We start from the raw sequence: 13,462 nt of genomic DNA, 5'->3' as shown, positions 1-13,462 counted from the left end.
TAGTAACTATTGTAAGTCAAGTCCATTTAACCTACACGAGGACTTTTATTGTCTTACAGAGTTTGGGAGGATTTGGGAGGTGTCCAAAGTTTGTAGGAGGTGTGATGCATTAGACTGCTGCTTATATAGGGTAGCAGAGTTTTTGGTATAATAGGCAGGCAGATATAAAGATGGAATACAGACTCCAGTTTCTCATTAATAAGTCTAGCTAAGAGCTAGACATGGGATAATCATTCTATAGCTTTCCTATTTCCTTTTATTAATTTTGCCATACTTCTTAAACCCGTAAGCATTTTTCCCTCTCTCTTGTGATTGGTATAGGAGTGTATAAGACTGCAGACAGTACCCTTTTTTCACCATTTTATTTTTCATATCTTTCACCTGACACACAAAAGGGAGACTTTAAACAATTTTCTGTTAAGAAAGCCACAGCACAGCTTTAAAATTACGGTTAGATATGTACTCTCCATCATTTCATTATCTCAGTCTAACTTTCCCTTTCTCTCACTTTCAGTTTTCAGTCAACTAGTTACTTCTCTTCATCTCCAAAAGCAGCTCTTTGTTATTCTTGTACTGTTGAAGCCACTGCTATTGTTTTAGGATTGAAATTGGCAGAGGAAATGAGTCTGTGATGCTTGTAAAAACACATATCACAGAACTATAAAATTGTATATATTTTAGTTTTAAAAATTTCCTCTTTAACATTATTAATAGAACACTTCCTTAATTGACTCAGCTAAACTTCGGACATTTCTTTATTATTTTCCTTTTCTCCAATTTTCTTTATATGCTTACATGACCTGAAATCTCTATGTGTAGATTTTAGTTCTTTATTTCAATCTTGCCAAAATTTTCCCATTTGTGGTTTAGTCTTTTGCAGACAACCTAGTGATCCCTAAACCACAATTTGAAAAACACTCCTTGGAAAATGATCTTCAGTTCTTGTTTTTGTCTTTTTCTGGAGTTAGAGAATTGATGGGTCCAAGCTCATCAATTGAAGTTTTTTGGGAACGGGACCGATTCCTATGAAGAATGTTGTCTGATGCAGCCAAAATATATTGAATATATTAATAACAATATATTTGTTCAAAAATGAGCAAAATGCATACAAAGGGACAGAATCAGATTATTATCATTCATAAGGTCAAACCATAAACTGCCCATAAAGCAATAGAACTTGGCATCTTGATGATCACATTTACATTAATAGCTCTAGATCGGGTGCTCCTGCTGTGAAGGAAATAGGAAAACTTCTTTGGGGTCTTTTATCTCTAGGTGTGGATTAATTCGTACATTTTCCAAAATGTGTCTTCTAGCTATTACTTTAAAACACACAACATATTAGCAAATCTTCGTTTATGCTTCAGTGATTCTTCAGAAGGAATCTTCAGCTGCTCTGCTATAGTTCTCTGTATTACCTACAGCCTTAGCTACTGTATAAGAATACTTCTTGACCAAAAAAGTTACTGTACCACATGCCCAATGTGAATATTAACTGCTCGGGTCCAATTTTTAAAAGCACGTCTTTGTTTAAACAATTTGCAGATGATAATGAAGAAGATTTATGAAATTATTAAATTTATTACTTGTTTAATGTCTCCTTCCTATGGTAGGGTAATATGAATAGCTCAGGGCGGTCTTGCAGCATGTTTGAATAAATGTCAAGATTACTCCAAATAGACTTTTTTTAAGCTCAAAACAAGACCATGGTTTTCTTAGAAAGATCCATGAATTTCCATAATGCATCTGTTCAGCATACCAGTCTTTGTAAGTATTTTCCTTAAAAAGAAAAGAAACCTCTAGAAATAAAGGCAATTGCTTAAGTAAGCAATTTTGAAGTTAAATATTGTCTTAGAAGTACTGTGGATGGAAAACAGTTCCTTGGTACTGCATGAATAGTCCACTGAGGTTAATTAGTGAACTGCTCAGGTTTTGCAGGAGCCAAGAAGCAATGAGAGGTAATCCAAAGTTTGGATTGAATTATTCTTATGGGGACTTACAAATGGAATTTACAAAGTTCCAACTGTGCAGAGTGTGGTATGGGGTTGTTTTTTTCTTTAGAAAATTGCTGTTTGGAAACAATTCCAGCAATACATTACAATGCTATGTTATAGTCACAAGCTACCAAAATTATCATGGGTAAGTGATCCTCGACGAGTCAAGAGCTGGATGTTTAATTGCCCACTTCTGGGACTCTCATTTTGCTCTGTGTCTAGTCTCTAAGTTAGGGCCCATTTTCCAGTCCTACAGTCCTTCTGACTCGTGTCCTGTGGATGTCTCTGGCTGATGAGAAGACACTCTGTTAGGAGAGACTCACCATGCAAGCACTCAGGGCATGTGAGAGGCCTCTCTGTACGTGGCATTTACAGCTGGTGGGGAAGGCATGGAGCTGGTGCTGTTGATTGCTATGCACACACCACTCATTAGAGTGCCTTGGCATGGAGGACACGCAGCTTCTCTGGGCAGGCACTGAGCTGTTGCAGAGCAGCGAGAAATTCCCAGGTGCTGCCAGCCTGGAGCCATGGTTGCTGAGAGGTCCTTTGCTGGGATAGCTCTGCCCTTGATGTAAGATCTTCACTGTGTCTGGTGTCCATCTCCTGTAACCCTCTTTCCTGCCTCATCTGCCTGGTGTCTTCTGAGTAATATGTTTATGTTTGCAGCATGCAATAGCTCTTTACCTACAGTTTCTGACTGTAAGGGTATGTTTCAGCTGAGCTGCAGAGTTAGAAACCACTTTGTCTTGCCTGTCTATCGTTGTTAATCAAGCATTGAGAGATGGAAAAGGCTTAAGAAGAGGAGCCTGGCTTGGATTTTTTTCTTTCATCTTGTTCTGTTTTCATAGCACTGTGTTTGGTTCCCAACACAGCAGTGATGAAAAGAGATCACGAGATAACTACAGTACAGACTGGTGTTGTGCAATTTTATTATAAAAACATACAAAAGAGACTCTGCAATATCTTGACATCGCTTCATATATTTACTATTAACATATATTTAAACAACTGGATCTTGGCCTTGGCTGAGCTCCTGTCCTGGAAGACATGCCCTGTGTTTCACTACTGGCCCTGTCTGTCACTGTTGGTGGGCCTGAGAGGCATTGAATTGGAGGTTTGTGTTCTTAAGAAGCAAAATAAATAGCAATGAGCTTTACTCAGTCTCTGTTTATCAGGTTGCTTCAGACCTCATCTGAACTTACTCCCTTTGCCAGAACTGAAACTGCTGTGTGAGTAGACAGACTTAAACCAGTGGTGCATTAAATCAAATATTAATAGTGTGCGTGCAAAGAATTATCAAAAGGACTGGTTAATTATGTGTTCAGAGAAATCTTATGCAGTTAGGACAAAAAACATCTCAGTGTTTTCAGGGCAAGAACTGAGGTCTTTTTGTTCTTCTCCAGAAGGCAAGTAACACCAGGTGTGTGATACTTGCTGCTCCAGACTCTGGAAATATTCATTGGTTTGCAAAATTTTCATCTCTTCTATTTTATTCCCCAGTTACGAATTCCACGTGAAACCTAGAAACCCTCTTGGTGAAGGTCCAAGCAGCAATGTTGTGTCATTCAGTACTGAATCAGGTAAGAACTTCCAGAGATCAGACCATCATTTACAGTGGGTTTAGTATCCATGTGTATGGGATGTCTGAAAAGGGTCTCTCATTTCATTTTATGCCTTTGGTCTTGCTCCTTACTATCTCCTGATTGGCTTTTAAAAACTGAGCAATGTAGTAGTGGGATGTCAGCCTGGGATCAGGACTGTATTGTGTGAGGATGTAAGATGGCCAGACTGCAAGAGAAAAAAAGAGAGGACTGCTTGTCTGGTGTTCACTGTGAAGAAAATAACTTTATTGTTAGAGAGGGCTCAGTCATCTAAGATTTATATTCTTGATCTTTTTGCACCTGTCAAGCTCATTAATGGCTTCTGGACGGGAACATAAGGTTTTTCTTTGGGCCGGTGTGATCGTAGTCACTTCTGCTACCTGTTCAATAAGGCTGCTGTATAACAGTGATGTCATTTGGCTGAAATAAGGATTGAGAAATAGCAGTTGGGAAAAGTCAGTGTCCCAGTAGTCCCCTTCCATCCTGTTTACTCTCCTGTGAAACTGTTACAGAGGTGTATACAAGCCTGTTTCGGACATTGTTTGGTTCCCAAGTCAAGTCGTATCTGACTCACAGATGATAATTAAAGCATTACTTTTGTTCCCCCTGAGGCTAACTACAGCTGACTTGTTGACTTTTTGCAAGTAAGATACCATCTTTTGTGTAGAAGTGTTTATTTCTTGTTGGTACTTAAGGTCCACATAAAGCATAAAATGGATTTAGGCTTTTTAAGAGGAATTTCTCCATCTGTGTTTTGAGCCAGGTGTAATAATATAGTAGTCCTCATCTAGTGCTGTCACTGATGGTTTTCTGGCTGAGCAAGAAATTACTCAGGGAGTAGTTCAGACCATGCCACACATATTTAAAAACTCTAAATACACTCTTTGTAATCCTAGATTGTTAAAACTGAAAAAAAAAATGTTTATGCCAAGTGCAGTTTTCATGAATGACAAGGATTATGTTCTGTCTCCTATTTAGCTTGGACAAATTAAGCATTCAGTTTTATTTTTTCTTAATTGCACACACCATTTCTCCCATATTGGGCCAAGATTTTTGTGGCAAGTATTGCAGATGTGCCCTTTTTATGACTTAGGTTTTGAAATTGAAATTTTAATAAGATGCAGTACAATTGGGTTTTGCTGGTTACAGGTTTAAACTTTTGTTTTTACTAGAACTCTGTTTGGCTGGTGTTGTCTCATGAATAAAATTTTTAAAAGCTCATTGATACTGGAGTTTCACATAAGAAATATATTTCTTTTAATTTAATTTAATGCAAAAGTTAACTTTGCTTCCAAAACTCTTTCTGTTTCACAAATTACAGCTTATGTCAGCTGTAAAAAATCACTTACCTATGCTTTTCCATTGAAATATTGGGAGTGTTCATTTTACAGTGTCTGATTGAATGTTTGTTTTCTTCCCCCAGCGGACCCAAGAGTGAGTGAGCCAATTTCAAGTAAGCCTCTTTTATATGTACCTGATCAAGACTTTTTTCAGAAATGAGATAGCATAATTGTGTGAGGGGGGTGGCTGTACTGCACCAATTAAATGAGTTCTGGGCTCAAACAGCATTCACACATGGTTTCACTCCTTCCACGCACACCCCTGGTAAGGAATTCATGCCAGGCTGCTTGTTTACCTGAGCGGAACACAATCAGCGTGATGTGGAGCTCCCATGGCAGCTGGGATGGCTTCAAACCAATGTACACAAATGAGCCAAGGACAGCCTCATATTTTCTCAGCCTTGTCATTAAAGCACAGAAAGCTCTGTAAAATGAATAAGTTACTCCATGCTTTTTAAGTGAGTTAACAGAGCACAACTCAGAGGATTCTGTTTATCTGTCATTGTGTTTTAGAAAAATGTCCTGCTTCAGAAGGCTTGATCTAGCTCTGCTTAGACCTTACAAGACTCTTGCTGTCTTTGGTGGGAGGTGGACTGAGTTTTTGAAGAAGAGCTGAGATCACTCAAGCAAATTGGGCTGCTTTTTGCATTTGTAATGGACATCACATTGACAAGCACTGAGACACCATTTCTTTCCACATAATTAATGATATATAATTTTTATGTGTATTTTTGTTAAATCATGTACAACTTGCTTCAGGTTGTCTTGGCTTAAATGCACTGAAAAATGATGACTGTATCACGCACTCTGTAAATGAGAGTTTTGTCAACACACAGACATTGTCCCCCTAGCAAGAATGAGCTTATTCCAAACTGGCACTACATGAGAGTAGGAGGAGTTCACTGCATTAACCATACCTGCACTCTTTGGTGCTTCCCTGAAATATTTTTCATGTTCAAAATGCAGGTGTCATGGTACAATCTGCTTCATCAAGGTTTCTAATTCTAGTTATTCAAATGTATTTTTTGTGCGTAATTTTGTATGCAGCATCATACTTCAGCCTCTTTTTTTCCTCTCCTGCAGTGGGAAAAGATGCTATCTGGACTGAAATCCCATTCAGTTCAGACACATATTCAGAATGCAAAGGCAAACAATATGTCAAGAGGACCTGGTATAAGAAGTTTGTAGGTGTGCAGCTGTGCAATTCTTTGAGATACAAAATATACCTCAGTGATTCACTTACAGGTAAGAACCATTCAAATCAGTGTTGTTCACATTACATACTCTTGAACAATATCATGGTTCCAGAACTAAGAGGTTTAACAAGATGAGCTCTGCTGAAGTGTGATCAGACATGTTTAACTTAGTGCATAGACAGATTAGTCATAAACAGTAATCTACTTGTGCTCAATAATCATTGATGTGTTTGATACTGAATTTTCAGACTCAGGAGTTACTTCTCTGCGGTGATCATCCGATTTTAAGTACTTGTTGGTATACTGAGGATCATACAAAAAATTGATACAGATCAGAGTGAATAGCATATGTTGTAAAAGTGCCAAATTTGTATTTAAAGGATAGCCTGGAATAATTCTTAATTAGAGGATCAGGACTTAATTTTAGGCCAGGATTAGACTCAGTTATTTCCATCCTTTTTGGTAAACGGCAGGGTACTTCATTGATGAGAGACTTACAAATACGACTTCAGCTCTAGTCAACAGGTTTTACTCACCTGCTTTACACTTTTTTTTGTTAGCACATTCACAACTTTGCCTTCCCCTCCACCTTTTTTTATTTCTGATTATGTTACGTTTTATTACTAAGACCGGCCTCCTGGCCTTATCTTCTCAAGTTTTGTTTAGTGTCTTTAGGCCAATAGAGTGTGATGTATTTAAGACCTGAATCAAGTGACACATGCTGTGTGTATGCAGGGGGCACAGCCTGTAAAAAGGGTCTCAGTTAGTTGATAGGTAGATCTTTGTGACTCATGTAGATTGTACAAGCTATATTTACTGTATTTAGAAATATATTAACTTCTTATAATCCATCCCAAGCTTCTAGCTTTCTTCTCTCTGTGGTCTTTTATCATGGACAGCTCAATGACAATAGCATTAGCCTGGCATCCAGAGCACAATGAGTATCATACAACCATGTATAGGAAATGCCTTTTGAGTGAAATTAGGCAAGTGTGTTCAACACATTGGATCGAATAAACTAGGAGATACTGTGGCTGACAGAATCCACTTTCATAACCCAAAGTTGCCCCATCTCAGAGCTCAGCACCTCACAGGAGCAGGGCTCTGGTCTCTGTGTGTAGGAATATGGAAATAAAAGAGGAGAGGAGTGTAAGGCAGCTCATGTTGTTATAACTTCAAGCTTCCCTGTCTTGCACCAGAACTATTCTCCAATGAGCAGACAAGGAAGTCTTGTCATTAACATGAAGTACAATACCTCATATGTAAATAACATCTTAGCAATTACAGGAATAAAAGAGACTGTTTTGAACAGAGGTATCATTCATTCAACTGATGCTGTACTAATCAGCTGTGATCAAATGACAAGCACTGGCAATGAGGTATCCCAAAACCAGCCAGTAGAGGAAATAGCAGTGCTAATCTAGCAGGACTAGACTTCAGCCCTAAATCAAGTGAATTAACACTGCAGTGAAAGCTACTCCAATCTTAAAAGCAAAGTTTAGTATCAGGAGCCCATTTTCCTATTTTCATTAGATTGTTTTTGTTCTTGCTGGAAGGGTGGAAGCTTAACCTCGCTGGAGAAAGATGAGGCAGACACACTGTATTCATTATACTTGCTAAGCCTGGTTCTTGCATTTGAATTGTTACAACCAGTGCTAACCAGTTGTCACAATATTTAAAAGAAGTGAAATATTTACGCAGAAGGAAAGCTGCTTTCCCCCCATTTGTTAAGTGAGGCCTCTGCGTGAGAGTGAGAAATTTTCCCCTTTGAAGCCAAACTGTTCTGATGTGTTTCACTGTCACACCTCGCCTCATCCTGCTCCCGGGGCCAGAGGAAGTGTCCTTGCAAGCACCAGCCAGCTGGGAGATGTGTGCCAGTAGTGAAAGGCTGTGCTGAGGTCCACTGGACGCTGAAAATACCTTCCAGAGCTTTGCTGTTGAAGCAATGGAATTACCCCGAAATTTGGGTGCATTGTATAAATGCTGGTTTATGAGGCAGCCAACAGACATGCTGGTTTTCAGCATGAATTTACACTTTTAGTGCTGCAGAATTCATAATGTATAAAACAAAGACCTAACATTTTTAAGACCACCCATACAGTAACACTGGGAAAAAAATTTACTTTATGCTAGAATTGCTATCCTCAAAACCGAAAAACAGTCAGTTCTTAGCTAAATGTTTTTAAGTATGTTCTTTTATTATGGAAATAATTGGGCAGTAAGAATGTAATAGTCACTTAGAATGCTGCTAATTTATGTGTAGCAATTGTTTGAGTTATGCATAGGTTAAGTTTTGGGTCAGAAGAGTATGTGTGTATCTGAAAGTTACTGTTCTGGTGTTAGCCATAAAAATTTCTGGTTTATTCTGCCTCTTATGAAGAAAAACTGATCTCTGTTACACATGCCAGTACTGTTCTATAAACCATCATCTACTGCTGACCTCATTTAACAGTCCTCCAGAGCAGTCACTGTAGGCATTCCAGAAAAGCAGGCCACCTAAAAATAAGTATTTATTGAGAGGAGGAAAAAAATAAATTCTATGTGTGACCTTCAACAGCCATGGAAAAAAAAATGCCGTTTTGGGCAGCCTGAGTGTTCTTAATTTCAGACCAAAAAATTGCTGAGAGGAACTCCTTCTGACCAGTTCTCCTATGGAAAAAACATGTCTGCAGCCAAAGCTAGATAGTAATAAATAATTTTGTAAAGCTAGAGAAGAACCGCACGCACAGAGGCCATCAACTGAAGGTTGAGAAATTTTGGCAAAGTGTTGCTCAGATCACACAACTGGTAGGCTGCTCTTTAATTAATTGCACTTTGAGAGCAGTATAAAAGCCACCTCACCGTCTCTGAAATTGCCAGGCTGGCACAGATTCAAGACTACAGGACACCCAGTGTCTAATGAGTAACTGGATTTTCTGCCTAGCTTATACCAGAGTGCTGAGCCTGTTTCTAAATGCTCTCGCCTTTCCTTTCAACCTCACGACCAAAGGCTGAACATATTAAGTGCTGTGAAAAGAGTTTAGAAAGAACGGTAAGTTTATCTACAAATGTTTCCAGCCAAGCTTGGAAAGAGAACGTAGCATGCTCTCCTCCATCTTCTGCACTGAATTTTACTAATGTCTTGCAAATCAAATCAGTAAGTGAAAACATCTGTCAAAACACCTTCACTGTGACTCCCTTTGTTAACAGGATAAGCACAGCCCATAACATCAGCACACACTGCATGGGGCACTTGAGACTTTGTTTCCTACTCAGTTAAGTGTCCTGTTAAACAATCCTGCAAATAAATACACACGCACACTTAATGCTCTGGATAAGCAGTTACCGACCGAGGTCATCCATATGTTAAAGGATATCACTTGCACATACATGTTGTAAAAATATAACAATTTATAAAACAGACCTCAGCTGTGTTAGGAGGTGGTCTACAAAAACATCTTTGAAGGTACTGGAGGCTTCCTGACAGGGAACCAGACCTGCCTTCCACTCAAATCACTAGCAAAACTTACCTCATTTTTGATACAATCAGGGTGAGCTTCTAGGTAGTAACTGAATTTCCCTTGTTATATGAAAGGTAAGGAGGGGGAAGAATTACATCCAGGCATAATTTTGGCCAGGAGTGGGACATTTTTTCAGTAGCCATGAGCACTGTACTTGGAACCTGCACATCATTTTCAAATTACAGCTACAGGTCCTGAGAGGAAAAGAATCATAGCATTCACCTTGGCTTCCCCACAGAGGAAAGAGCACAGCCCATTGCCTCTGGTGTTTTTTGGAAATAGCCCTAAACTTTTCTCCTTCTTTGCTTTCAGGAAAATTTTATAACATAGGAGACCAGAGGGGCCATGGAGAAGATCACTGCCAATTTGTAGACTCATTCTTAGATGGAAGGACAGGACAGCAAGAAGATCTACCAGTCAAAGATGGTAATTTCTTATGCCTGTCTCTGTAGCAAACCTCAGCAATTCCTCTGTTTCTTTTTCTTACCAGTGGATTGGATACCCACTGCTGGGGTGGGTGATGGAAAGGAACTGCCGTCTTTGCAGGCAGAAGAGGGTCAAGACATTTTTCAAGATGAATGATGACTTATTAAGACGGTTATGACTCCAGTTCTGTTAAGTAGTAAACAGCCTCTCTCCTGTTTAAAACATTCCAGCAGATTACTCACAGTTGGTATTACATACTTAAACCCAGTCACAAACTTGAGTCTGCAGAGAGGCATAAAGTGTTGTGTTCAAACTAGCAAGGTTGATTTAAAGAGCAGTAAATCATCAGTTGGGCATTAAACAGCTTTGTTTGGTGCTGACAAGAAGCTGAAAAGTTATTACTGGAAAATATAATTCACGCTGCAGTAGTTCTGTGTGTACTGGTTTTAACTGGGTGCCCAAAACTCCAGTCTGGTCTGAGTGGACATGGAAGTAGATGTCCTAAACACAGCTGTGACCTGCCTGGCTATTTTTCACACATTGCTGAGGCTGGAGAATATGAAATTTGTACTTGTGTCAGCTGAACTCCAGCCTTGCTGCTTGGCAGCAATGCCAGTGTGAGGTATTCCATTCCCTTGTGGGGTAAGAACACAGGCTGTGCTGGTACACGCGCGTGCTGAGCTTGTCATGGAATATTTTACTGAGAAAAACAGCAGAATGGTTTTCAGTCCAATATCAGCGTGTTGACCAAACCCTCCTGTGCCTCAGTTACAAAATACCCTACAGAAGTGCAGAAATGTGTTGAGGTAGGTGTGGGAGATGAATGTGAAGTTCCTAAATCTTTCACAACTTTTTCCAAAAAACAAAGTAGGCGAACAATCTGAAGGGGGTTTGCTTATGTGTTTTGTGAGTTTTTTCCAAGGAGGGTCTTGCTTTTCCTTTCCCAGTGTTTCCCGTTTGTAAAGGTATTTTCTTTGTGCAAGAGATGGTCTGAATCCAATTTGACATTGCCAGAACAGCAAGCCTCTCAGTTATACCAGATTTACATTTTTAAAGATTTTATATTTTAAAAAACCTTTTATGTAATAAGCTTACCACCTCAGCTTAAAAGACTTAAAACCAATTTGATTTCAAGAACTGGATTTAATTGAGTTCATGAGCTATGATCACTTTTAGGTAAAAACAAACAACAAAACAAGCAAACAAAAGAAGACTCCACCTTTTCTGTAGCTTATTTTTCTAGTCAATGAAGTGAACAGAGGAAAGAACAGACCAATTGTCCATTGCTGCTCGCTTTCTTCTTGGTTGCAGCAAGTTGAGTTCTGAATTAACTACATATATTTGACCTGAAGTGCAGCGAGGGAATCATGGCTGATGTTGTGTATCATCGGCAGAACAGTATTTTGTGTGTGCTTTACCCACACATATATTTCTGATGATCATGTTGGATTCAGCTCTAACTGCTCACTTTAATTTCTAATTTAAAGTTGTTTGAAAGGGAAGCATGTGTGTTGTCAAAGGTAACAGACCAAAAGCAGGAGGTACGATCTTTTGCTTGGGGCTGAGTTTTACTGAAGTTCACTGAAGTTTCAAGGCTACTGCAGTGGGGACTATTTAATCATTGTGACTTTGCAATGAATGTTCAGAGACCCTGTCATAGCCAGAGGGGAGACAGAAGGGCACTGGCCAGCACCATCCCCAGGTGGTGCTGGCATCTCAAGGGAAGGCAGCCTTTCACCTCTCCCACTCAGGGCTGCCACATCCCAAGCACGTCTGCCTCAGGTGGACAAATTCCAGAGACCTAATGGATGTAGGGGCAGCAAACAGCCCTGCTTGTGGCAGATACGTTAACAGCTTAGCAACTATTTTAGAGACTAATTGAACTGTACAGATTTCACAGAGAGATCAAAGCATGGTAGTCCTGAGCGCTTCGTGCAAACTAAGCTCTATTCTCTGTTGCAGGATTTTTCAGGGCAGTTCGTCAGGAACCTGTCAAATTTGGAAAAATAGGTGGGGAGACTCAAATTAACTACGTCCGCTGGTACGAGTGTGGCACATCAATCCCTGGGAAGTGGTAGATGCGACATGAAGCTGGTGAAGAGGCCCAGCATGTGCCACCTCCACCCCACCGCCCAGCGCAGGCTCGAGGACGGCAATGCTTACGGTGTGCCTGGCACTTCAGTGCCTGCTCATGTGCCAGGGTTTATACAAGTCTAATGCCAATACTGCATTCATTGTGTAATAGCGTAGGCTGCTTACTGTAGTTATCCAGTTTTACAAATTTGTTTTTAGATTAAAAACACAAACAGGCTAGGGACTTGCTGTAGGATAATGTATAGGGAAGCTGGCTCCCTATTCTTGAGGTATGGTTTATATGGTATTTTAAAAGATACGGTGTGTCTATTATTTATCGTGATGTTGTAATAAATGTTTAAGGCACAGATATGGCAGAGTTGGTCACGGAATGCAATGTATGTTAGTTTCTAAATATTCCTTGGTCGTCTTGTAATGCAAGTGCCATAAGCTACCTGTCCAGATCCATCTGTAATGTCTCCCAGTCATAAATTATAGAAAAGATCCTACAATTTTTAATATCCTGCAGCCAGTAAACTTGAAGCACTTTCTTCTTACACGTACAGTTTATACTCCTGCCAAACTGCCGAGGTAGGTTGCTATATGTGCAGCTTTAAATTATCAAATTGGGGGGGGGGGATGTCTGTTTGTTTTCAAATGCTTCAACTCCAGCAAAAGCCATGTTTGGCCTGTCATTATGGAGTCAGAGCTGCTGCCCATGACCGTGGCAGTGGCTGGCGGGTGGGTTTGGTTTTCTCTAATTAAAGTGGACAGGTACATACATACATGGAATGAAACAATGAAACTTGGCTTTCACGGCTGGGGCTTTGCATGAAAATGTAGTCTTTAGACACTGAGACTTACTGGTTCAAAAGCCAAATGTACGTACCATGCAGGGGAACTTGGAAAGACAAAGGAGAGAGGAAAAAAATAAGCTAGTTATAACAGCATGATCAGGTTTATTTAATTTAAGAAGAAAAATTGTGATCTAAAACATTTTTCATTGGGGACAAAGGGCAAATAATGATAACTGAACTTTAAAACTGCTTTACAGTTACTTTGATTAAAACCTCTCCCAAAGCTACTTGTTGTACTGCTTGAACATTTATGAACTAAATAAAGAGATGTAGGTTTTTTTAAAGGTGTTATTCATTACCTTACTAATGTATTGAAGAAATATGAACAGGAACACCCAGATATATATAGTAGTCATTTATAGAAAATACCTTATAAAGTACATTGCAGGTACACTGTACGCCTAATAAAATATTTTTTAATCAAGTGTTTTTCTCAAGTGTTTTACATGAAAACAGGGATTAGTTTCTGTGGCAA

At 39.4% G+C, this 13,462-nt stretch overlaps 1 protein-coding gene across 9 annotated transcripts in view; it reads left to right on the top strand.

Moving 5' to 3' along the window:
• ABI3BP (ABI family member 3 binding protein) overlaps positions 1-13,268 on the top strand; it is a 140,859-nt gene extending 127,591 nt beyond the window's left edge. For all 9 annotated transcript variants that reach the window (XM_032677835.1, XM_032677838.1, XM_032677837.1 and 6 more), the window contains 5 exons: positions 3,495-3,574; positions 5,019-5,048; positions 6,019-6,180; positions 9,944-10,057; positions 12,020-13,268. In XM_032677835.1, coding sequence (XP_032533726.1) covers positions 3,495-3,574; positions 5,019-5,048; positions 6,019-6,180; positions 9,944-10,057; positions 12,020-12,135 — 502 coding nt within the window. In that variant the 3' untranslated portion in view covers positions 12,136-13,268. The remainder of the gene's footprint in view (positions 1-3,494; positions 3,575-5,018; positions 5,049-6,018; positions 6,181-9,943; positions 10,058-12,019) is intronic.
• The last annotated feature ends 194 nt before the right edge of the window (positions 13,269-13,462 follow it).

Source organism: Chiroxiphia lanceolata, chromosome 2 (assembly GCF_009829145.1).
Source record: "Chiroxiphia lanceolata isolate bChiLan1 chromosome 2, bChiLan1.pri, whole genome shotgun sequence".
NCBI lineage: Eukaryota > Metazoa > Chordata > Aves > Passeriformes > Pipridae > Chiroxiphia > Chiroxiphia lanceolata.
This window is presented reverse-complemented; position numbering and strand designations above follow the sequence as displayed.